The 26,325-nt window shown below is 41.8% G+C and overlaps 1 protein-coding gene across 1 annotated transcript; it reads right to left on the reverse strand.

Annotated features, from left to right (window-relative positions):
* HTR2A (5-hydroxytryptamine (serotonin) receptor 2A, G protein-coupled) lies at window positions 1-26,325 on the reverse strand. Its single transcript, XM_009869126.1, has 3 exons — window positions 25,813-26,325; window positions 21,364-21,564; window positions 1-861 (listed from the first exon to the last, which is right to left on the reverse strand). Exons 1-3 carry the CDS (start codon window positions 26,225-26,227, stop codon window positions 62-64), a joined length of 1,416 nt encoding a protein of 471 aa, XP_009867428.1. The 5' UTR covers window positions 26,228-26,325; the 3' UTR covers window positions 1-61.

Here is a 26,325-nt window from a genome sequence, read left to right on the forward strand (position 1 = left end):
TCTCGCCGCCAGATGAAATTTTCAGCATACGCCCAGTGGTTTTCATGGCAGCTACTGGCCGTCACACACCGCTAACCTTTTCGTTCACTGGGCTGATACTTCCCTTGGAGGTACCATCCAAATGATGAATTCCTATCGTGACTGTTGAATAATCCTTAGCCATCATTTTTGCCTCTTTTTTCAAACTCTTCATTTGTGCTAGCTGGAGCTGGCTGGAATTGTATGCAAGTGCTGGGATAGTGTTTACTAAAATGAGCTGAAAAGGTTTCTTCTCCTCCTTGTAATGACACTGAATATAACGAGAGAAAGCTGAGCGGTAGGTTTTGTTGAACAAAGTGTATACAAGTGGGTTGACAGCCGAAGAAAGGTAGCCAATCCAAACAAATACGTTAAGTAGCCCTCCAATGACTTCTTCATTGCATGACTCCTTGCAAATTACCGCCATCACATTGGTGATGAAAAACGGGCACCACATCACAACAAACAGAAAGAAGACAATGCCAAGAACCTTGGAAGCCTTCTGCTCGTTGCTGATGGATTGCATGGTTCTCCTCCCCGAAGTCCACACATCTCTGTTCAAAGAGCGCTGAAAGAGTTTCTCTGAGGACAGGGAGCTCTGAGGGAGGAAGCTAAATGAAGCAAACTTGGGTTTTGGGCCAATGTCGTTCACACATAGCATAGCTTCCTTCTGCAGCGACTTGATAGTTAAAAAGTAGGTGACCACCATGATGGTTAGAGGGATGAAGAATGACACAAAAGAGCCTATTAGGACAAAATTGTCATCTGCAAGTAAGCAGCTGCCTTTCTTAAACACTTTGGAATCATCTTGTAGTCCAAAGACAGGTACAGGCATGGAGATACCTGAAGGTGGATTAGAGACAGAAGATGTTAAACACAATGATAAAAAACACCGTTTACAATCTCCAAGAGAAAACAAAAACAGAACACCCTTGGCTATACACGGACCCTTTCTCAAAGACTTAGCAGCTATAGGACACAAATGAATCTTAACAGATAGAGACACAATTGACTGATATCCCAAAGCAAACTGAATTTATTCAGGGGAAAGAAAAATGGCATATCTCGTATTTCAGCAACAGCACAATACTAATCCTTCACATCTTACTGGGCCTACACTAAGAAAAGATGCTGTGTGAAACACTGGTCTTGCAGATGTCAAGTTTCGTGAACTAAGCTGTGTCATCACCAGCTTTACAGGGTGCCCAGAAAGAAGGGCAAGGGAAGAGCAGCATTGGTGTTACACAAGATTTTGCACTTGCCCTCGTCTGATGTCCCCCTCTCCTTCAAGAAACCTCAGCCATGGGTAGAACACATTTGCTTCCACCCAACTGTCCCATGACACAAAAGTATAACTCCTTATATTCCTGGATCTTGGGCCCCTTGTAATGATCTCCAGGCTTGCCCCTTGGTTCCTGCCACCTTCACAAAGGCTTTTAGCAACTGTGATCAAGATGATATCGTGTCTTTCTTTTCTGCCATGGCTTAAGAGTGGTGCTGGGCTGTTTTTTGTAAGAGGAATAAAAGTGTTCTGAGTACTGGTTTCCGAGTACCTTGTGAAATACTGATTTTAGGAGGAAAGATAAATTTCTGTCGTAGGTCTGAGAATAATCTTTCATTGGACTTCTTCCTTTTCTCCCTGTAGTCTCCACACAGTCAACACAGTCTAAAAGCTGAAAAAACTTCCCATAGCAATGGCTGGAGGGATGATGGGAACAGATTAAGCACTGAGAGAAACCAGTATGGGGCAGCCTGAGGTATGGTTCACACTTCAGGTCCCTTTACAATTCTGCCAACTACTACAAGCCACCCTCTCAAAGCACAGCCCTGAAAGCAATGGCAGCCATACAAACCTTGTGTTCCCCTGGAACACATGCTGCATCCTTGCCCGATCATGAACGGCAAGACTGGGTGATAAAGTCCATTCTCCTTGGACCGCTCTGTCTGATTCAAGCCCACGCAGTCATTTCTGCAGGGACTTCTGCAAATGCTGCTAGCATCTGGGCAAAATCAAACAGCTGCTGATTCCTTGGTTGTTGGTTTTGTTATTTTTCCAATACTTGTCTCCTTTCCTCCCCGCCCTGAACGGATGCCATCTCTCTTGGAGAGATAGCCATAGCCATTGCTATGGGAAGTTTTTTTAGCTTTTAGAGGCAATGTTCCGACAGTTAAAGGAACGATGTACTGTGTAGATAGCAAAAGTGGAGTTGTGAAGCAGGGAGTGATAATGCAGCCCTGTTTGGTTAAAAGGAGATGGGAGTCTGACTCCTGTGAAAAGTTAGCATACTGTGGGAGCTTCAGTCCCTTTGGCATATCTGAATAGAAACCCCAGACACTGTATTCGGCTTTTAAGGAAAAAAAAGTTAATTAGAGAAGAATTTATAATGGTATGAAGATGATGCTGTGCTGTACCTCATCCCCTGGGTGCCCAAGAAACTCATCTTCTCAACATCAACATGCTAACAGTACTTCCCTCCTCCGCCATTCCTTTTCCTTTTTCCTTCCCTGGTGCTTAGTTTGGGAGCTATTTAAAATCATGGGCTATCTCTTCATGTCACCCATTTCCAGTGCCTGATATAACAGCTCCAGTTCTAGAGGGAGACTCTGGAGTCCAGGCACAGCACAAAACAATAGCAATAACACTAATAATAAAATTAAATTATTATTCTCTTCAAATGTTCCATTGTTTTGGTGCTTCTGGAGCTTCTGCAAGGCTCTCTATTTTTCTAACAGCCTGGTCTTCATTTTTCTCACAACGCTCTAGCTTATTTTATCTGCACGGCTTTGAACTGAGTCATGGCAGCGCGTTGGGCCAATTTAGTAGAGTACCATTCTTATCTGGCCAGGGCAGAAGCTGGTGGAGAGCCTGTGGTATTGCCCTTTCTGTTTCTATTTCAAGGCTGCACAAGCCCTAAATGCTTGAACTTGGGCAATGAGAAGCCAGTGGGTGAGGTGTGAACTCATGGCAGCCTGTGACAGCTCCTGGGTCAACTTGATGGAAACTTCCAGTGACTCCAGGAAAGCTGCTGCCAAAGAAGGTCTGAGTCAGTCCAAATGACAGCACAGAGCAGGAGGTCACCTGCAGGAACCACATTGCTGAAGCCACAGCGGAGTCATCCGGGGTGCTGAACACCTCCAGGGAAATGGGGAGTGCTTTGAATTTCCTTTTCTTGTCTGGATGAGTTGAAGAGATACTGAAGGCAAGCAGCAGCTCCCAGCATTACACTTCAGCTGCATGAAGACACAGCACTAGTCAGAGCGACACCACACGTTTCCTGTCCTGTTCTGCCCTTTACTGATAACAGCAGGGCTGTTTTTTATTTCATTCAAAGACCTAGTGTGAGCTGAAGAGATAAAATAGACAATGGTATTGACGGAGTAAAAAGATGCCTTTCATTACTACAGGCCGTATGCTTCAGCTGCATCAGAAACATGGGAGGAGAGGCAGCAGCACTAGAAAGAGAAAAATTTTAGCATAATTGCAAGCTTTTTCAAGTAAGAGGCCAAACTCAGTTACAACTCCTCACCCAAAATACAAGGGCAGCGATTTCCCACCTACTTTGTTTTGCTCTTAGCAGCTTCTGGAGACTGGCATCTAAATGCAGATCTCTGAAAAATTGAGATGAACTTCAGCTTGTAGCTGGAGTTTCCAAATTTCATTGGTATTCTTTTAACAAGTGCAAAAGTGCTGTTCACAGCAGAGCTGTAGCAGACTCGGCTAGTCATGTAAGTGTTTCTGAATGCCCGTTCAAGGCACTTTTGCCCTACAGCCATGGGTAACTGTCCTGCACGCTTTGAAAATATTGGAGGGTGCCACCAGTTGGTAGCAGAGAACATTGACAGCTGTAATCTGCTTTTTGTGAACACCCCAGTTCTGCATGGGTTCACATGAATACTGTTGTGACATTCCTGAATGGAATAGATTAACTTTTCTTATCTCTACAGGGACTAAACCTGTTGCTTCCTGTCCCAAAGGGACAGAGCTTTCCCCTGTTCAACAGGTAGATTTTGGCTTCTGTAGCATGAGGATAGCAAATCCCAGTGAGGTCATGAGGACCAAATTCAAAGGCAGTCACATTAGAACTGTAAAAAAGGAGCTTCTCTGTGCAACTGATGTCCACTACTTTGATTGTGATTTTTAGGAAGCATCACACTTGGGCAAGAATGTCACTGCGTGTCACTCAGGTTTGGTCAAGATCAAGATTATCCTGTAGACACACAACAAAAAGTCCTTCTCTAAGCTGTATTAGAACTATTGCAGCTGACTGAATTAATTCTTTAAAGATAGAAGCCAACCGATCCATTTCTCCTTTATGATTCAGATGTATAATTTCTTGCTGGTTTTACTGTCCTTGGTTTCCAGTTCCTTGCTCTTGGTCACTGTGGATGTTTAAGAAGACACAGGCTGTGCCTGTGCATTCAAACATCAAGAGAAGAAAATCAGCTTTGCAAGAAAGGATCACGTAGAGCTAAGAGGTGGAGATTAGCAGGTATTTGGGAACTGGACCATGTACGAACAGTAGATCTGGAGGAGACAACCTGGCAAGGCTGTCGCAGAACAGCTATTCTAAATCCTGCCCATCCCATGTCCTTGGCTCCCACTAGCTCAAGGTCAGTCTGAAAAGTCTTGATATCCTTGGAGTGCTTTTTCTAGTTTATATTACCCTGTTTCCAAATCTAACTAAACTGAGGCATGAGGAAGCACTTAGCACAGAATGGGAGCATCCATTCAAGCACTGGAGGTACATTAGCCGCAGTGTTTCCAGGTGACATTCCCATTTATATTAAAACACTTTCCCTTGTGGAGAAATCATAAATATTATGGTAGAAGGCAGTTTATTTATATAGCTTGATTTATACTCGGGTGGCTGTTTCAGACTCTGTGGATTTTAATGAACGGCAAAGCAGAACCCAAACAACAAAGACGAATAATAAATTCTGCATTTAACCTCAACCATTTGGGTACAACTTCAAAATGACAAAAAGCTCATGAAAACACAAGAGGTTGAGAAGTAAAGCACTATTATCCTTGTTTTTCTGTCAAAAAGCTTGGTAAACCTGACAATGGTTGATCTAGTGGTACGCATTGCTGGTTTGCAAATCTTCAAAGGTATACAACAGCCATAAAAACACTTTAACTGGACGCATAAACTGTGTTTGCAGTTGCCTTTATTTGCTGAGACTGTCAATGGATCAAAGCCAGAAGTTACGTTATGCCCTGCAGGGTGTCACACTTCGGCTGCTTAGGATGAAGAGAGGAGGGGCAGTGAAGTGATAAAGTCAAGGTTCCTTCCGTGAAGTCTCCTTCAAGCAAAAACTGCCAGCCACGTGCTTTCACCTCACATTTATCCATTTTAATCAATTTAAATACAAATGAACATTACTATATGCCTTCATAAATGTCCGAGGGATATAAAATACCTTTTAGAAATGTCATTATACTTTCTCAACAAAATTCAGTACCTTTATTCACCTTTGAATGAAAAATTTAAAAAGCCTCCCCAGCTCAAATTTTAGCAGTCGCATTGATTCAGACATACTCAGGTTATGGGCCAAGTCATATGGGCCATTGCACAGCGATGCGCTCTGACACTGGGGACCTCTGAAGTGATTGCAGCTCAATACAGCAATATTGTTTAATTTCTTCAGAAAAGCCCATACCTAGTATTTGGTGCTTTTCTGTATTCAGCAAATATCCTCCTTTGGTACATTTACAGAAGCAAACACCCAGCAGCCATCCATGTGTACTCTCATGCTAGCTCCCAAGGCATACAACTCATACCCTTATTTTCATGTTGTATAAACATTGCCATTACATTATTTTCAGTATTTTGAACTGAAATAGCCACACAAAAATATTATTTTAGTCTACCATGGTGCCCTGCGTGGATGTCTGCTTGCTCTAGGAACACAAATCACAGTGAGCTACTTGTGGGGGGACCATGGACCATATCCTTCTCTGGGTGTAAATGTCTCTGGAGCTTATATCAGGAGCTGGAGCTTAGCAAAAACTAATTGTGCTCTTTCACTTAAACATTTGCAGGAGAGCCACTAGTCTGGCATCATGTGCCTCCTTGGAGCGTGGCATTTGCTGTTATGGGAACCATCGTTTCCTGTGACCTGCAAACACTTAACTGACTTTTGCAAGTACTTGAAAATGTTATTTCCCAACTGACTCATTTCCAGTGGTGACAAATCTTTCATGTCCTATATTTGTTGCTACTCAGATAGTCCCAGCCACATTGCCAACAGCAAGATTTTGCAGTTTGCTGCTGGGTGGCAATGTAGAACCAGAATCTTCTACCTGGGAACAGGGCATATCAAAAAGCTCTGGGTGGTTTGGGAGCCACCATCTGAAGTTGCATCTAGTTAGCCTGAATGTTAAAAAACTTCTGCCTTTCCTAGTCAGTGTGCCAGTGTCCCCAAAGTCCTGGGGTAGAATTTCTCCTTGCATGCGAGACAAGCATGGACCTCTTACTTAGCAGCAGGTACTAGTGTTGTTGGGGACAGGAGTGGATGAGGAGCTTTCTCTCACAAATCCTCAGAAAATATTTGCTTTGAGATGGATTTCCTCAAGAGCTAAGTGAGTCCCAGTGCCAGCTGAGCATCGTTTCCTTTCCACATTTCAAGGCACCATCCTCACAGGACTGGAGTCAGAGCAGTCTGTAGGCCAAATCTAGGTTTTTATTTGAGGACATACACAGAGCTGGTTTTCTGTAGCTTTCCCTTGGAACATTTTATTTGATCACACATATTCTCTTTAATACAGCTGAAAGGAAAACTACTTTATATTTAACTTCATGTAAGGGGTGCCAAGTAACACTTGGATTATTCTATAAATTTTGAAATGGCTTTGTTCTTGGAAGCTACTAAAATCTCTAAGGAAACACATTATTTAGCCTAGCAGGAGATATATTCAGCTCTTTTTATGTGAGAATATTATTGTAAATGATCATTTATAGTGATATAATGCTGTAAATGGTCTATATCTCCTTAGAAAAACAAAATAAGGAAGGTCTCAGTGTATTCCTGATGTATTTCTCATTTATATTTTCAGCCCTGAAGCCCATTTCTTAAAGGTACAGAGATGTGTCTGTGCAAATTAATTTGTAGGACTATGATAACAAATTAAATAGAAACAGAATTAGAGGAACATTAAAGGGAAGGCAAAGCAAGAAGTGAAGAACAGTTTTCCCTTTTTGACCCCACTGATTAGAAACCCCAGGCTCCAGGGTGGGCTGAAGTATGAGAGGAAAGTGCTGACTGATAGAGTCACTTGCTGATTTGGTATAAGCCTGTTCCCTTACAAAATGTTCATGCAGCCCTATTTCCTAGAGGCAGCAAGAATCCAACTGCAAAGAAGCAGTTTCTTTGCTCTTGGCTTGAAATGCTATTCCTGCCTATGCACACCCCAAATCCCCTCTTTTAGCTGCACTGCAGGACTTGTTTACAGCAGTTCCATGTCCTTCGCATCTGGTCCTTCTTGTTTCCTTGTTGGATTTTCCAGTCCTTTTGCTTACCTGAGGAAGGCAGAACCTTTTTGTATGGGAATTTTCAGTGGAGCCTCTCCACCAATATGGTCTTTGCTTTCCAGCTTTGTTGTAGGCAGAGGCCTCTGCCAAGATGCTTATTGGCTTCTCACAACTATCTCCAATCAAGAGAAGTTGTTATCTGTGTAATATGTTTGCCCTGTCCCTAAAGGGACTAATAAAGGCATAGAGAAGTCTACATTTATCAAATGGCCAGAAAGAAATAAAGAAAGATTTATAAATATACCAAAGAAATTTATTTTGAAAATGGATTTAGGGACTGGGGATTTCAGATTGTTCTATTCATGTAAGTAGCAAGGAGGAATGGTAAACAGATCCCAGTAGTTTCAACTGAACAAGCTGGAATAAAGAATCTTGTTATTGCAACAAACTCTTTAGTGCTAGCACAGGTCTGCAAAGGCTGCCTTCACCTTCTGTTGACTGTAGTGGGCAGAGGAGACGCCTCCAAGGGGTAAGAAATCACTGGAGAAAGCTATGCTGCCTGGTCTTGTCTTTCATAAGCAGGGAGGCAGTTGCACTTTCCAAAGCTAGTCTTGGTATCCATTTGAATATTTTTTTTTTGTAGTTATTTCATGATGTGCCTCTAGTTATTCCCAGATAATGACCTCCTTGGTTCTTGACTGCAAGTTGCCTCATTTTAGCTGAGGCTCTGCCATGCTGCTGGCTTTGTAGATTAGAAGTATTTCTGCTTGGACTTAGCATGCTGGTGACTTGCAGTTCAGGATACCTGCAGATAAGACTTTCACCTCTAGGGCCAAATAGCAAATAGAAGGAGTATGCTCTTGATCAGTGGAAAATTCAGAAAATTGAAAGATTTTATCAACTGATACAGAAATTTTCTTGTAGATTACATATATATTTGAACTCCAGATGGTTGTTTACTATAATATCTGCTGAAGCACAGAAATTTTCCTAAATAAATAAGAAATATCACACTTCCCAGTAAATAAATTTTTGCACAGTATGGCTAAAGGACAAAGTAATGTGTACTGCATGCCAGATTCTTCCACTAGTCTCCCATGGATTTGATGAATCTCCCTTTTACTGTGCTTGGTTAGACCTTACAGTCTGATTCTGAATATTTTAGGGGTTAAGCCTGGAGAAAGATGTCAAAAGATCCTAGCCCCAGACTCGAGAAGTGTGAGAACTGCTGGCTGAAAAGATTTCTTTGCCTTGTGTAGACTTCTGTGCAAATACAAGCCTATATGAATGCATCTACAGAGAAGAAGAGGAAGGCAAGAAGACATCTGGGCTTGCTTTTTTGCAGCAGAAGGACAGACAGAGTTGTTCAGCTCCAGGATTTCCAGGAGGTTAATAGTCAGTAGTAGAGACAGCCTAAAAATCATTTTCTTCTTTACTGATCCAGAGGAACCCACTCAGACTGATCTCCAGTAAGGAGCATGCCATTGTGCCATGTAGAGCAAACTTGTTCACGTGAGAAAGTATCATTCCTGTGTTCCCCAGGTGAAAACTTAGCCCCTCCTGGGGGGTGGGACAAAGAAATCATTATGGGAGTGTTTCAGCAGCATTTTGGCACCGCAGTGCCAGATCACATCCAAGATGAAATTGTTCCTCCTATGCCCTGCTCAATCCTGTTGTTCTTAGACAATGCAGAGAGCATATGGACAACTAGTATCAGAGTGGCAATGCTGAAGGAGCACTAAGAGAAGGGCACACCCCACTCCATCCTGGCCGTCTGTGTGGATGTCATAACTTCCTTCTGCTGTGAGCTGGGCTCGGTTAGATTTGATCTGGCAAGAAGCTTCTCTTTCTCACTAGCCCAGTTATTCTCATGGAGAAGTGCTCGAAAACAGGAAGGCCAGGAAGACTCGCCTGCAACCTCAGGAGCATTTTAAAATCTAAGAGTATGTAACATGACAAGAAGTGGAAAGGCATGAGTGGTCTATATCCTCCATATCTTCGAGGCATGTGGATATCTGTCAAGGGTTAGGCCACCAAATGGATATGTCATGTTAAAAGCACTGATTTCACATGGACGTGCACCCATCTGCACATGCCCACATACCCACACAAATAAGACTGCTGGCTTTTCTAAATAACTGAACTGCAAGCTGTGTTTTTGTGATCTGAAGTCATCGCTACTTACATCAGCCTTGTTTTGATAACCATGTGTGTAGGTCATTACAAACATTGGCAATCCCCTGAAGACAAACAAGGTCAGTGCTGTGAAACCTTTAGCCTGCAGCATGGCAATGCATCACTGCTGCCCTATCTGTTAGCTCAAAGGAGAGGTCCTGCCAGCTCTCAGGTGCATAGGGAAGAATGGGTAGAGCGTAGCTATGGAGATCTCTGCAAGTTTTGCAGCCCTGTAGTTTGTCAATAGCATCTGTATTTTCATATGGGTCTGGTGAAGTCTCCTGGAAGGATTCCTCTACCTGCACATCACCCTGATCTCTGTCCCAGCACTTCCAACTGGGACAGTGGTGTTGTGTTTCAAGTGAAGTTGATGGGGCGTGTGTCCCCACATGTGCCAGCCCTTCTACACGGATTCCAGCTTCCACTGAGCATCTGCTTGCACTTTAATCCCTGCCTCCCACCAGTGAGGGAGCCGAGGATGGCGTGTCGCGTGCACAGTGCCTAGCAAAAATCAAATCGCAGCTGCAAAAAATCAAAATACATCTCCAAAAATCTAGGACTGGGGAGGCTTTCTAATGTAATAACAAAAGCCTTTTAATACCTCCCACCCTCTAATTTAATTGCATTATTATTTACGATATCGATTTATTTGCAGTCTGATGTTTGGTGAGATTTAGACTTATCACTATCTCAGAACCTGGAAATAGTAGAGAGTGAGGTGGTGCCTGGCTAAGCGTGGGCAGGAGGCTGAGGAAGCAGCTTGCCTGGGGGGTGCTGGCTGAGCAGAGCTGAAGACAAGGGTAGGCAGATGGCAGCTACAGTCCTGACGTCTGCTGGGAGTCGGGAGGGAGCTGGGCTTAATGTTCTCCTTCAGGGAAGGCAGCCTGATGACGGCCGTGTAACCACTTCTTCATCCATGGTGATTAGAAGTGATGAGAAGTGACTGACCTTATGAAAAAGAGGCGAATGTTTGGCTTAAAAAATTGCAAGACATGCTGTGGGTCTCCAGCTCCGAGAGAAGGAAAAGGTGCTATGCATTCTTATTTAAAGCTCCTGGACAGACAAACCTGCTGCTTCTGCGGCTCGGCAAAACGCTGCACAGCAGCTCAAACATCCTTTTGCCTTTCTGTGTACTCAGTTAATGTTTTTTAAATGGCGTTGATGTTTTTACACTCCCTGTAGCAATAGTTTAATTTCTACTCGAAAAGAAGCTACGGATTTATGGTTGTCACTAGCTAAGGTAAATATATTAATCTGAAATGGAAAAGAGTCTCCAAGTGGGATCAACCCCAGCCACTTGTGATATCCCTCCTGTTTAGCACAGGACCTTTTTGTATTCCACGTCAGATGACTTTGTGATGTTTGCTGTTCAGGCCCTTAGGAGAATAGATTTGGGAATAGTTGTGCTTTTAGAAAGAAAGAAATATCATGGGTTTGTAACAGGATCTTCCCAGATCACACATTATCAGTCTGCCTTTTTAGCTATGGATCTCCCGAAGGTTCCTCCAGGCTAACTCATTATATGCTATGCATGCTACTTACATAGTAATCCTAAAAAAGGTTTTAAAAAATAGTAACAATAAGCTAGAAATTATGGAAAGATCTTAAATATTCCACTATCATAAGCAAATAATGTTTTTGGAGCAGTCTAAGTGACAAGATCCTTTGTACTTTTGGGCTTTTAACTATTACTTGGTATGTTTTGTTGAATGCTGATAATTTACTTAACTCTATCTTAATCCTTCAATGAACTGAATAATGATTTCTATTGCTATCTTTCTGAGCAGTGCTACTTGACCTTGTTGTGAGTTTACAAGGAGACTGAATGTAACTAGCAGGTAAATTGTTTAATTATTATTATTTTTTAGCAACAATTTTTTTGCTGAATCTGAAGGGCACAGGCAAACAAAACTGTAATTCTTCTGGATTTCTTAGACTTCAGACCAGGTCCCACTTTAATCTAGGTCTGTATTTTGTCTCTGCATTCCTCCTTTTGTGGTTGCTTGAAGAGGCAACTGAATAAGCAAATGGTCAGCCTCTTATGAGTTATACGAGGAGACTGCACCAATGGCTGGACAACTATTGCAGTAGATGTCCTGACACAATGGAAAATTTGGACAGAAAAACGGGATGAGAAGCAGTTTGGACACCTGCACTGGTCTGAACATTGTGATTCAGGATTCTTTGCTTTATGCTTCACTGTCCACCCAGCGGATAATGCCCTTCACCCCAACTGAACTGCTCTAGTATTATACGAGTCGGTGTCCTCACCACACGTAGATGATGGCAGGGTTGAAGAAGAGATGAAAAAGTGATAGATCATATCTGCCTGTACTTCCCATCTACAGGTGTCTATGTAGGTGCTGTAGCATAATCCCTTGGCTTATCTTTCTGCTAAAGGTCATAAATCACCTTGAAAATGAAAAATATACACATGAACTGCCCTTGCATCAGGAAATGGCTACTCTGAATGCTGGAGAGACCTCGTCATGTCCTGCAGTGGTATGCAAGGCAGGGCTAGTTTTATACTGGGACCATTCAACCCAAAACTTTTGAGCACTTTCATGCTAGTAATGAGAACATTAAGCTCAACAGACTTGCTATCTAAACCCACAGTATTTATCTCAGGACACTCACAGTTCAGCTCAGTCTATGATCCTAGTAATAGAGGTCAATCTGACAGTTCAAAACTCGGATCAAATACAGAACCACAACGAGGACTATGTTCTACCGAAAGGAAAAAAGTCTTTCCAGTGGGTGTGATTCACTTGCAACATAACCACAGGACTGAATAGTGTGAAATACACAGGTTCAGTTTTTATCAGCCAAAAAAGAGAGACTTTATCTCAGTGCCTCAGTACTGCTTTCAGGGTGTCTTAGGAGTTTGACAGGCTGTTTTCCATCAATGACTCTGGAGGACATCATAGCACAAAACAGCTGACAGGTATTTCTAAATTTGTTGTGGGTAATTAGGAATATGTTGTCTCAGCTCTGACAAAAACCACAACTTATATTAGCTGGTCTTCTGCTTAGAAATTATGCCAATGGCATGGGATGAGGAAAATTAATTGCAGCCTGAGTGCACCATAGTTTGCAGTGTTCCTGCTAATTGAGGTGAATATAGGGATTTCGTTTTAAAGCAGAATTTCATGATATATTTCTTTTTCTCAACATTATAAAATACAACATCTGGCTTAAATAAAATTTAATTATTTAAAATGCATAAAAGAAGCTGTAAAATTGCCCTGTGTAATTTTAAAATTAATGAACATTTCTTTGTTGTTGACAATTTCTTCTATGTAATACCATGTTGCTTTAACAACATTGTTTTTAATTTAGAAGGTGATTAAATGTGATTACAATGTACAGATGACAGAGTTCATAAATCCCAGCATGATTCCTGGTGCACTTTTCTGCTCATTTATCTTGCATGTGGCTTTCACACAGCATTTTCTGCAGAAAGGGGTATTCTGCAGTAGGACCTAAGCTCATCCTTCCCTCTCTGGATGGGAAAGCCACTCTGGATTCCTGTAGGTATTGCATGCTGTGCTGAGTACACGACTGGCTAAAAAATACAGCCTTGCAGAGAAGGAGGAATAGCTTACGATGGGCACTGTACTGTTACCGCCTTTTTTCTTAAAACATTTCATTTACTCTGACACATCCTACAAAGAGGAACTAGCTGATTATAAATCATATTGCCAACCACAAACAGTTACTTATTCATTCAAGGGAACCTGATAATAGGACCAGCCTGGTCCAGCTGAACTGAATGGTCTTTGGCTGGTAGCTTCAAGGGGAAGAACAACGTTGTCCTTACAGTCTTTAAAGCAAAGACAAGTTTAAAAGAAAGACAATGAACAAATTATGTCACCAGTACCTCAACTAACCAAGTTCTTTCCACGTAGCCCTGTTATTAAAAAGTAGCTCTATCATTTTAAATTTGCCCTTAAAAACAAAACCAAAGCAGAAAGAAAAGCTACACAATGTCACAATGGTCAATGTTGTGACCACTTCTCATTCCTTTTTTCACCCATAAACCAAAATGTCTCTTGTAAAAGAGGTGCTCACAAAATGGGTGTGTGCCTTTTTCATAAGCAAAAACCTTATTCTTCTCCTGACAATCAGGTAATTAGACAAAGAAAATGGTAAATGTATACATAATAATTATTCTTCGTTTGACGTAACATATGTATTGGTATGATGTATTCTTCCCTATCCAGATGTATGCTAGAGTGCTCAATGTTTCTGGTCTGGAAATGAGGCCCTGTATATTTTTATATTGTTTCTTTATCTCTGTATCTCTGAGAATTTAGAAAGCAGTTCGACCATTACCATCCTTTGAGCATATTTTTTTTCATAAAGAAAAGTATAAGGTTAGTCACACCTCCTTGTCAGACAATGAAAAAAACACAAATTCAAAATGCAAGCTTTTTTATAGTTATGAGAGGGAGATACGTGTGGAAAGCTGTTGGTTTGGTTAATGAGATGTGTTCATTCTTCTGGGAAGAACAAATCAAGCCAAGGATTCTATTACGTGGGAAATATGGGAATAATGTACATCAGTGGGGAAAGTAAGTAGGATATTTATGTCTCTTTCTCAGAATCATCTTAAGAAATATCTGACAACCAGAATATATGTGCTAGCCAACCCAGAAATGTGTGTCACAGGGCTGAACGTTAACTTCCCTTGGACAACCTGTGCATGAAGTGCTCATTTACTCATTAGTTGTCATTGCTGATGGAGTCATTAGTGTGGCAATGAACTTTCTACTGGTATAATTGCTGCTGACTGCTGAGCCTCATACGTTGTGTCTCTGTAAAATAATAATGGAATCATAGAATGTGTTGAGCTGGAAGGGACCTTTAAAGGTCATCTAGTCCAACCCTCTCTGCTGAAGATCCTGTTTCTGTGACATGATAATGAAGCTCTAATACTTTGTTTATGAAATTTTGCACCACAGCCCTTCATTATAGTTAATGCAAATTTCTCTACAGGTTGTGTCACAATATTTGACAACATCTTTATGGCATGTGATTTTTATGGTGGCATCTACATCCACAAATGGAAAATTCTTAAGGAATTACCCAAACAAAAAAAACTTCCAATGTTTGCCCCTGAGAGCCTCCAGCTGGAAAGAGCAAAGAGTATGTCCACTGTCTGGGAGATGATTTCATTAGCATGATAATAATAAAAAAGCGGTGTTAACTAAGGAAATTATTATAAATACTGACAAGAACACAAAGCCAAATTTTCAGGAGAAGAAATGGAAGCAAAGTGAATGAGTATATGATAAAGGGAGTAGTGCAGCAGATATTTAGCTCCAACACTTCCAAGTTTAAGTGCTCAACTTTAAATCTATATTGTTGAGGTACAGTGCTGTGTGTCACTATTTAAAGTGTTATGTATTTTGGCAGTATATTCCATGCTATAGCAAATGGTCTTTTCCTGTGCCAAGCCATCCCTAAATTAGACTTGAATGAACTGGCAAATTATAAATATGTCACCTGGAAGAAATGGCGGATGTGGTGGATCCTGAACAGGGATTCCCAACCTGCAGGCCGTTGGCTGTTTGTGCCTTTTGAAACCATTATAAAGACTTCCGAGTGAAAACTGTCCTTGGCAGAAGGAGGAGTGAGCCGAAGGAGGCCAAAGCTGTCAACAAACCACAATCCAGAGACACTGGCAGTTGCAAGCTCCCAATCCCAGCTGTTTCTCTGGGCCCTTTGCACTCTGTAGCACAGCAAGAATTCACACAGAGAAATTGCTGGCTGCCTGGGAGGGAGGTGTAAGCATCTATGTCAACATAAAGCTTCACACCATCAAACTGTCAGAGGGCTCAGTTGCCCTGGGCTTGTTTTGTACATCTGCAGGTAACCTTTTACACCCTGCACTTTGGAGAAAGTTGCTTCATGCACAACAATATTTCTGTATTTTTGAAGCCTCGAAAGCAATGACATTTTAAGAGGGAGGTATTTCACCAGCTGCATCCAGCTACACTTTGGACTTATTATCTGCACGAAAAGTACTGAATAAACCTAAGTTGTTGGTGACTGGGGAGAGCAGCGACTGCCTGAAGGCAGTGAACAGATGTGTAGTGCAAGTGAGAAGCGACAAGAGAAAACTCAACTAAGCGGATTTGGACCTCATCAAAACTTCACATTACATAGACCAGTAACAGAGAAATATAGAGAAATAAGGACTGAGGAATGATATTTACATAAGGGCCTAACATTCCTGACCAATTATTCTATGTGGCCCTTTCAAGGATTTTTTAAAGAGAGAATGATGCATTGTTGGCCTTTTGGACACCAATGAGTTTCTTAGGCTCACTTAGGACTCAGATGTGCTTTACCTGTGTTTTTCAGCATAGGATCTATTTACAATTCTATAAATTCCAGTTAAACGCTGTTCAAATTTCAACTCTAACTTTTCTAAAGAGGGAAAAGACTTGAGCTTTTTACACCTGTTCTCTTTAACGACCTCTGTGCTTTAAAACTAATGGAAAAATTTTCAGGTTTTCCTGGGCTTTTGCTTTCGACAGCTACAAATAATCTAATTATCTTGCCACTCTGGGTACTGGATGATTTAAGAAATAAAGACATGATTAGAAACTGTTACAGTAATTAGAATCCATTTTAAACCAATTGCCTGTGGCATTACATGGTCTATTGAAAGAAAGGCTGCTGGCTAAATCCTCTTCTTCCACTAAATGCCAAACTAAATGCTAGTACAATTTTTTTTTAACTAAGAAAGTCAAGATTTCAGAACTCAAGTAAATCAAATTATCTGTGCTTTCTTAATGCTGTTTTAAAATATTTCATGTATCTCTGAAGACAGTGGAAAGAAGACCACTGGTTAACTGGTCTTGGGGTCAAATTCATTGAATAAATTTGTGAATTTAGTGAATAAAAGGAAAATTGCAAATTTAGTGAATGAAAGTGCTATTACTTAGCCAAATTAGAAGTCACAATGAAAGGGATATGCATAGGTTTGAAAGCACCAGGAAAACTTCTGCATGCACCACAAATCAGTTGGAAGTATTTGCAGGAGTCAGTGAGCAGGTCGATAAGGGTGATCCAGCTGATATAATGTTCCTGGATTTCCAGAAACAACTCTGACAACACTGTTTTGTCAAAGTCCGTTAAAGAAATTAAACTGTAATGGCAGAAGTAGAAAGGTTCTTTTGTAGAAAAAGGATGGGTTGAAAGACAGAAAACAAGGAGTAGGATTAAATGGTTTGTTTTCACAGTTAGAGCAGCAGAAGGCAGAGTCCAACAACCCTCTGTGTTCACCAGAGCTGTTCAGCCCATCTGTGACCTGTCTTCATGGACACAGGAACTGAATAAATGTGCTGGTGACACACTGCTTTTGGCTGTAGAGAATTGCAGAAAGTCCTCATAAATCTCAACTAATGGGCAGAAAAGTAGCAGAGAAAATTCAGTTCAATAAAGCAAAGAGTTGTACATTAGTTAAGGGGGAACTTTATCCAAATATGCAAAAATATTTGTCTTTACTCAGGAGAGGGAGGAGGGCCACGAAAATGGAACATCTCTCCTATGAAGAAAGACTGAAAGAGTTGGGGCTGTTTAGCCTGGACAAGAGAAGGCTCCAGGGAGACCTTACTGCAGCCTTTCAGTGTATAAAGGGAAATGGAGAGAGACTTTTTTTTCTCAGGGCCTGTAGTGACAGAGCAAGGGGCAAGGGCTTTAAACTGAAAGAGGGTAGATTTAGGTTGGACATGAGGAAAAAAATTTTTTATGATGAGGGTAGTGAGACACTGAAACAAGTCGCCCAGAGAAGTTGTAGGAACCCCCTCCCTGGACATGTTCAAGGCTTTGAGCAAGCTACTCTAGTGATAGATGTCCCTGCCCATGGCAGTGGAGCTGGACTAGGTGATCTTTGAAGGTCCCGTCCCCCACAATACAAACCATTTTGTGATTCTATGATTTTGGAGTCACTGAGCTCAGTGTGAAAGGATAGTCTTAAAGATTAAAAAAAAAAAGTAAGGCTTATTAAGGAGGGAATTTAGAACAAGGTAGAAAACATTACTGCACCACATGAATTCATGGTGTGTCCATGTCTTGAATTTTGTAGTCTGCCCACCTATGACTGCAAGAGGTTGCAGAAGAATTAGAAAAGATTTAGAGATGGATACGAAGGTGAGCTTGGTATGGGATACTGCCACACAAACAGAGTCTATATAGATGGAGACTCAGCCTGGTAAAGTGATCATTGAAGGTTTCTATGTGAAAGTTCGGACTAAGGATTTTGACAGTGAGGGAGATATTGAGGGTCTCTGATCAGCAGGTTCCCCCTTCTTCCTCTGGTAAAACAAGCCTCTACACAGGGAAACATCTTGTCTTTCATTTCTTTCTCTTGCTTTTTACCTCCTGTCACACACATCATGAAATTTCACAGGGCACCAGCTCAGCTGCAGACTGCAGAAGCAAGAGGAAGGCTGGAAGGCAAAACCTCGAGAAACTCCCACCTCTCTGAATTTGTCAGTGAGACGGCAACCACACCGTGCACTGTGGAGAGTGTGCTCTGCCCAGCACCAGATCTGTCTGTGAGAGCTGTAGCTATATGGAAATGCAAAGAGTTAAATAATTTATAACCCTGCCATTCTAAGTAGCACTGAGAGCCTGGAGACTGGTAAATGACACATTGAGTGCCTCTTTGTTCATAAACCATTGCCTATTAGTAAGTGAAGTAGAAATCACCTCGTTCTTCAGAAACTATTTCCTATCTGTTCTAACTTGGATCATGGCAGATCAGAAGGACAGGGTGAATGACCCACTGACAGCAAGTTGCATGGGTGATCTTGGATCAGTCAAGGGATCAGACACTAGCGCAGGTTGCCCAGAGAGGGGGTGGAAGTCCCATCCCTGGAAGTTTTTAAGGCCAGGCTGGATGGGGCTCGGAGCAGCCTGATCTAGTGGGGGATGTCCCTGCCGATGGCAGGGGGGTTGGAACTACATGATCTTTAAGGTCCCTTCCAGCCCTGACAATTCTGTGATGCTATGATTAAGATTCCTTACAATACCGGTGTTTTTCTTTGTTCAGTTATCATAGCAATATGCCACGGTGCAAACTCATTCCAGTCTGACGATGCCTGTCTCAGCAGCTTCTTTATAGCTTGCTGTGTGTTTGCTTCCCTGCCTGTCCTCTAGAGCACATCACGTTTGACACAGCTCGTTTGTGACACAGTTACCAGGCTGGGAACAGACCTGTTCTTCAGCTCATCTACTGATGCCTGTCACTTCCACAGGACTAGCAAACCAGCTCAGCACCACTTTATTCCTGCATATTTCGGTGTGCTTGCCTGAATTCATTTATATCTATTTAACCTACTTGCTGTTTTGATGATGTGATGTGCGAATGAGATGGAGCTTATTGTATCAACCCACCTATTTTCCTAACATCCACCATTCCCTTACATGTCTCCTCATCCAGCTGCAGTAAAGCAGGACTCTGTCCTCTTCACTCATGTCACACTCGAGTGCTTCCCAATAAAATAAGGAGTTGTAATTTTCAGAATTTTATATATAGGGACTATATAGCATCTATATAGGGACTAAATAGCATCTGTGGCTCATCTGACCACAGTTAAAAGAAAATTCTCGAGAGAGCAGAAAAGGTGTTTTTACAATGGGTTAAGTTGTCATCAGTCATTACTGCAAAGAATAGTCCTAACTTTTTAAATTAAATACAGAGATATCAAAGAACTAAATGCTTCTGCTACAGGACATAAACAATGTTCTAAGTTATAGGGCTTAAATGTTATTTTTTCCTGGATTGATTTGAATAGTGAGATAATTCAGACACACTGGCAGTGAACTACTGTCTAAGTAAAGATGCTGAGGAGCAGGGACCACTGTTTTGCCCCTGAAATAGTCATTCTGCTCATTCTGTGAATTTATTTGTGTTTAAAAGGACAGTAATTTCACACATGCTAAGTACAGACACCACACACAAATGCAGACAAGCACAGTATGCACAAATTTAAGGAGTGCTTGACTTTTTTATATTCCATGGAGAATACACTGAAAATGCTTGCTCTTAGCAGTGTCCAAGGTTGGAAAAACTGGACAGAGTAAGTAGCAAGTTTCCTGCTGGATTGATTAAAAAAATGACAGTAGAGATTCCAGGTATGATTCATCTAATCTAAATGAAGACATTTACAGCTGAGTTTCTCTAGGCTAACTTTATTGTTGAGCGCTAGGTATTTTTAGGGTGGAATTCATCTGGCTTGTGCTGGATATCTACATTTGATTGGCTGAATGCACCCCGGCATCATACGTGATGCCTTTGAACTTCACCAGGTCTTGGAGGATGCAGAACTGTCCTCTTGTTGAGAGAGGCCTCCCACTCTTTCTTGCTGTGCACAGAAGAAACAGCTATTTTAAGTCCTAAAAATCCTAGACTGCTTTTTCTCTGACTCCGTGCCAGGATCAAGAGGGAGACCAGGAGACAGGCCAGAGCAGCAAGCAGGCATCATCCCCTTTCCTTCCCCTCAGAAGAATGGTAATGCATTACAGTTACCACTTGCAATAATTTGTATTAGTCAGGGAAATGGGTAATTACCTTTGATTGCTGGCAACACCGATCTCTTCCAGGGCAAGAGAGTGATTTTTTTTTAATATTTTTTTTTTGTTTCTGAATAAGTGAGCTGCCAGTGCTCAGAGAGTCTGCAAAACCAGATGATCTGAAAGGGAACTGTGCTTTCAACATGTCTGAGAACCACTGCCCCAGCTGTGTGAGAAAATCCTTGATGACATCAGACACCAAGCTCTTTCCACCTCTCTCACCATGGAACTGCTCTTGACTGAGGGTGCTGCCACCCCAGGAAAGGAGAGTGGCACTCCTGTGACCTGGTTTCAAGCTTCTAAGATTTTCCAGTGCAGAGAGAGATTCACCTGTGAACTCCTTCAGGGCACCTATTTTAGGCTACAATTCTGAACTGTCCTGTGGGGAAATTTCTCTCATTTATGGAGTACGCAGTGTATTTAATTCCTTCTAAGTAGGGTGCATAAATGCCCTACCCTACGCACCGAGAAAAGCAGAAAAGATCTTCGCATGAGAAACATCTCTGAGCAAATTAGGGTAACTAGAAGTTGGGGAAGACTGACTTGCATAAAACAGGGAACCTTTTTTTGTCATTTGAGATAGTTTTTTCTTTTTGGATGTTAAGGTAATGATGGATAATCAATATAGGAAATTAACGCATCTTTAAAAAAAACCTGAACCCAGTAATACTAACACTGATGTATATTTTTTCAGTGACAGTGCAATAATTTGTATTAGTCAGGGAAATGGATAATTACCTTTGATTGCTGGCAACACCGATCTCTTCCAGGGCAAGAGAGTGATTTTTTTTAATATTTTTTTTTTGTTTCTGAATAAGTGAGCTGCCAGTGCTCAGAGAGTCTGCAAAACCAGATGATCTGAAAGGGAACTGTGCAGTAATACTAACACTGATGTATATTTTTTCAGTGACAGTGCTGCTCAGTTCTCCTCCATTTCCCATTGTTGTTATGGATTTCCATTGCATAATTACTATACTACAGCACTTCTTAGACTGTGGCAAGAAAAATATTGCAGGCAGAGAGTACAGTTTTAGACTCCAGTATATGTGTCAAATCCACTCAAAGGCTAGAAATCTGCAATTACACTCTGAAATATTGCCTCACTTACCAACTGAAATGGTCCAAACAGCAATTATTTTTGCAAAAGCCTTAGTTCTTGAGTTAAAACGGCTGTGGTGGATGGGATTTCGAATGGCAATATAGCGATCCAGTGAAATGGCACAGAGGTGCATGATGGAGGCAGTGGAGAAAAGCACGTCCAAGTAGATCCAGATGGCGCAGAGCTTTGTAGGTAGAGGCCACGTGTATCCTGCACAAGAGAAAGGTGACATCAGCTAAGAACATGACATACTCAGATCTTTTGGTGTGACACGTATCTTAGCGCATGTATCCATTTAGTAGAAGCCAGTAGTAAGTGACACCTTCAACAAAAGCTGCTTGACACTAGTTCAGGAAACTCTTTTTCCTTGCTTGCAAGGTTCTAACTCTGTAGCTTTGGGGATAAGTTCTGCTTCTTTCCCAAGCTACAGGAAGCATATGTTTTTTCCTTTAATTCTATTTGCATAAGGCTAATGCTTGATGTTATAGTTAATCTTTTCTGGCAGCAAATCTACAGAAGGAGAAGCAATTTTGTCATTGCAAACCTGCAAGTTCTCAATTTTGGTTTATGACTTTTTATGCTTGTAATTACTGCATTATTAACATCTGCTGGTACGCAAAGCCATCTAAATTCCAAAACTGAGACTTTAGATCTTTAGATCTTTATTAGCAGCTAAAGAAAGAAATGTATTTTGTTGCATACCAGTGATATTTATCTCACCTGTCTTTGGCCACCCACCACATAATTAAACAAGAATATTCACTGTATCAATGAATATTGATATGCTCCCCCAGAAAGAGCAATCCAAAGAAAATGCATTAGTGTTTGCCAATATACAACCTATATTCTTAGGCTGCAAATTAGGCCTTCCCTTTTTTTCTTGTTCTTTCCACTCGCCATGAAGAATAAATGATTACTCTCCTTTCTGGAAGCTATTGGAAGATGGTTATCATGTCTTGCCTAGTTTTTTTCTTTTTCTCTTCCAGGCTAAGCAAAGCCAATGCCTTTGTCTTCTGCTTACAGATGATTCTTTTAAAACTTTTGTGCTTCTGGTTCCTCTGCCCTGTAATCTGTTTGTTGTAATCTTGTTTGTTGTTCAGTGACCAAACCAGGACTCAGTACTCCTGCAAAGGCCCCCAACTGCTAAGTGAAATACAAGATCTTGCAAGGAAGGTCCTTACTTACACAGCCTGGAATGATGAGTGCCTTTTCTATAAAAATATCATACTAGTGTCACATGCTTAGCTTACAATCCATTTTGACAGCCAGATCTTGTTCAGCATTCCTGAAACCTGGACACACTTCCCCAGCAGTAGTTGGTTTGCTGTCTTTTTCCTAAATGGGTATCTACATTTATTCTCACTTAACGTTATTTGTTCATCAGACTTTCCCTCAGGGCTCCACGTGATTGTTGATGATTCCAATCCTGTCCCTCTGAGTGCTTGCAACCTCTCCCAGCTTGGTGTTTCTGGAAAGCTGTGTAAGCTCACACTCTTATAGCCTGTCCAAGTTGTTTGAAGCAGTACTGAGCAGACCCAGGCTAAGCAGAACCCTGCTGGACGCCCATTCAAAAGCCCTTCTAGTCCGGCAGGAAATCACTAATAACTCTCCTTCTGGCAGGTTTTGCAGTTAGTCATGTCTTCTTGTGGTGATTTAATTTAGAGCATATTACCCGAGCTGCCCATGACAATGGGCAATGCCAAAGCTGCTATTAAGAGAACATGCTAGCATTTTGGGAGGCCCTGTCTCCTTTAGAGATACAGTACAAGATTCGCAACAGAGAGAGGCAGAGGACCTAGATCTGTGCCTAGTTAAATTTAGTCTCCTCAGACAGTCCTGTTTCCTGATGCTCTGGGACTGCTGTACTACGACCCAATCCTGGCAAACCACACAGAACTTATGGATATGTTTTATCTTGTTTTCTGGTCTTCCAATGGGGAATCCAGTCTCTAAACTGTGTATGTGAGGGCTGACTTTCAGGGGCATGTCCTCCCAGCAGCATCTCTTTGTCAGGACAGGACAGTTTACACAGGGAAAAGTGATAAAATATTTTCACACTTGGCAACATGCATCTGTTCTCTTGCTTTAATGGCCTTTGGGAATGTATTTGTCATATCCTTCTAGACCTCCTGTCCTTGCTATAAACCCAGATGGGGCAGAGATAAAATAACATCCATCAGAAAAGCTGCTTTGGAGAATACAGGGCCAAGAAAATGGGAACTCCATGAGAGGAGCCAACTGTAGATGCAACAAGAGTGAGGAAGGCTGTAAATAACATCCTCCAGGCAGGCCTTGAGCCATATCTAAGGTCAGTGCTCTGCTGCTCAGGAGCCCTCTGAAATGCCCAGGAGCCCTCTTGAATGCGTAGTCCTTCCACTGCAGCATCTGCCAATAATCTTGACAGCTCCACACTGGCATGGGGCAAGTCTCTGAGGCAGGAGAAACAGGCATCTGGCACTTGATACATGTTTGGGTGGGAACTGGAGCTGTTGATCAGCTCTCTGAATTTTCTGCTGTTTGAGCATGTCCACCATCCACTCCTTTTTCCCAAGCAGAGGCTAACGATGTTGAGTGGGTGGAGAATCCTGTCTGACCAAAGGATGCAGGCTGGACAGACATGTGGCTGGTGTGGCTAGGACACTCGAGAAGGGATTGTCCACAGTAGCCATAAAGGTCTCAAGAACATCATCTGTCTTGTGAGCAAAACAGTCACAAGGGGCTGCATGGCAGGTGGTGGAGCGTCCTTGTTCTACAGCCTTGAGGGTATCCCAGCAGAGCAAGACGGATGCGAAGGTCTCTGGCTGGAGCTGAGAGCTGACAACATAGGTGATGTGGCTGATGTTGGTCGCACCCTGGCCTTTCTCTGGACAGCTGAGGCTGAACAAATGCTCCTGTATAACAGCCGGTTTCCCTCTGACCCATCAGGTCAACCTGGGGGCTGATGGCGCACTATGTCGAGACAGATCTTCTGGTACCTGTGAGCACCACCAGATGATTTTTCACAAGTCACCCTGCAAAGTCCTCCCCTTCTTGACTTTGTGAGGGAAAAATCAGAGAGGAAGGAAAGCCTGCACACACCCTCCCCTGTGGCTTTGGGTTCCCTGCTGTTCCTCTAAGCCAGCGATTGCAAAGGAGGGTGATGCAGCCTTACCCCCATGACCAGGGTTTTGGCTTCACTGCGTGCAGGAAAGAAATGCCTCGTCCAGATTACCAGATTGCTTCTGATCTGCGGATTTCGAGCACCTCTTTCCTCACCTCCGAAGCACGGCCAGTAGGAGTCCCTGTTGCATGGCTCAAGGAATCAAGGCAGGATTTTACAGGGGTTTTGCTCATCTCGCCCGTCGGATGATTTCTGCTCCCTCGTCTCTCTTTTCACTGTCTCTCCCACCAAGAGGTAATTGCACCTCTAATGCAATAAATCACAACGTTACACCATCACCGATGCCAAAGACAGTTTTCAGATCCTATGGAGAGCAATCTGTGCAGAAATACTGAAACTGGGAGATAAACTTCCAGTTTTCTGGATGAAATCTCTCTTAAATCACAGGCTCATGTTGTACCTTTAGTCCCTAAATTAGTGAAGCAATAGAAATCTCTGCAAACAACCTTACTTTTCTCCTGATATGGTCTGGCTTCTCCTTGAATTGTAGCAATTCAGTTGTGGCACTGGAAAACTCATTCCTCAAAGTTTAGGGATTACAACAGCCTGACAATATGGGAACTGAACACACAGGCTGCTGCTTTTTTCTGCGTGAGCTGTGCTGCAAGTGAGTTTGGTGAAAATGAGAAGATCTGCTATTAATCACCTACAAGGGTATGAACTGTAAGTCATTATTCACTTAATTCTTAAATAACTTATTCTGAGAAATCATAGATTCGTATTTGTAAGTGCTAATGAAAATTCAGCAGAATTAATTCCCAGCCCTTTTTCAACTCCCACAATATTTATTCCAGTGTTTGCTGGTAAGGAAATGTCTAAGCAGGATATTGGTTGTAAGAAAGTTATTTACATTCATATTTCTTCATTAAAAAAAATTTGAAGAGGTTGCCTACTTTTAATCTAAAGGTAGCCATTAGTGCTTCTGTGCATATGTGCAGAGTAAAGTAACTGGCAGGATCCTACATTCTCATTAGGAATATTAAAAATTATGAACCAAGGGGAAAAAAAAAGAACACAGAAAACAAAGCAGCTTCGTATACACTTTGAGACAATTCATCCAGCACCTGAGTAATAAACTAATGTTTTGGACTACTGTTAAAATGACTATAAATAAAGTAGAAAAATATTCAAATACTTCATCTATTCTTACATCTATTAACCAACTACGTATGTTTCAACTTGTATGGAGTGATTACATTTTTTTGTGGAAACAGAATGAAATAATAATAACAGTGACATGTGCATGAAATGTTTAGAGCTTCTCAATGCATGCAATAGGTTACACAGCTAATACTCACCGTACAGTATGGTTAACATTGACACAGGCATGACAAGGAAACCCAGCAGCATATCAGCTATTGCAAGTGACATTAGAAAATAGTTAGTGGCATTCTGCAGTTTTTTCTCCAGCGACACAGCCATGATGACAAGAATATTTCCAGCAATGGTTAAAACGATCACTATCACTGTCAGCAAAGCTGGCCAGTTTTTCTGTGAAAGCTGAAACAGGGAAGAGTAGCAGGGTGGACCCATGTTACTTTCACACGAAAGATTTGTTAGATTTTCAGAGTCCCCAGTCAAATTAAGGAGATGTGATATATTAATCTCTCCAGCTCCATAAACATTTCTGTAGAGTCTTCTTTCATGGTTTATTTGTATTAAGGAGTTTGCAGTTGGGTTCACAGAGCTCTCCTCATCACAAAGAATATCCATTGCTAAGTCTGAAACCGGTGAGATAAGTAGTGAAAAATAGGAAATTATCCCCCTTTGTTACCATCAGGCTTTATATTCCGCAGCTGTCCATGCCAGAA

The sequence above is a fragment of the Apaloderma vittatum genome, unplaced genomic scaffold (assembly GCF_000703405.1).
Source record: "Apaloderma vittatum isolate BGI_N311 unplaced genomic scaffold, ASM70340v1 scaffold7455, whole genome shotgun sequence".
In the NCBI taxonomy this organism is placed as follows: Eukaryota; Metazoa; Chordata; class Aves; order Trogoniformes; family Trogonidae; genus Apaloderma; species Apaloderma vittatum.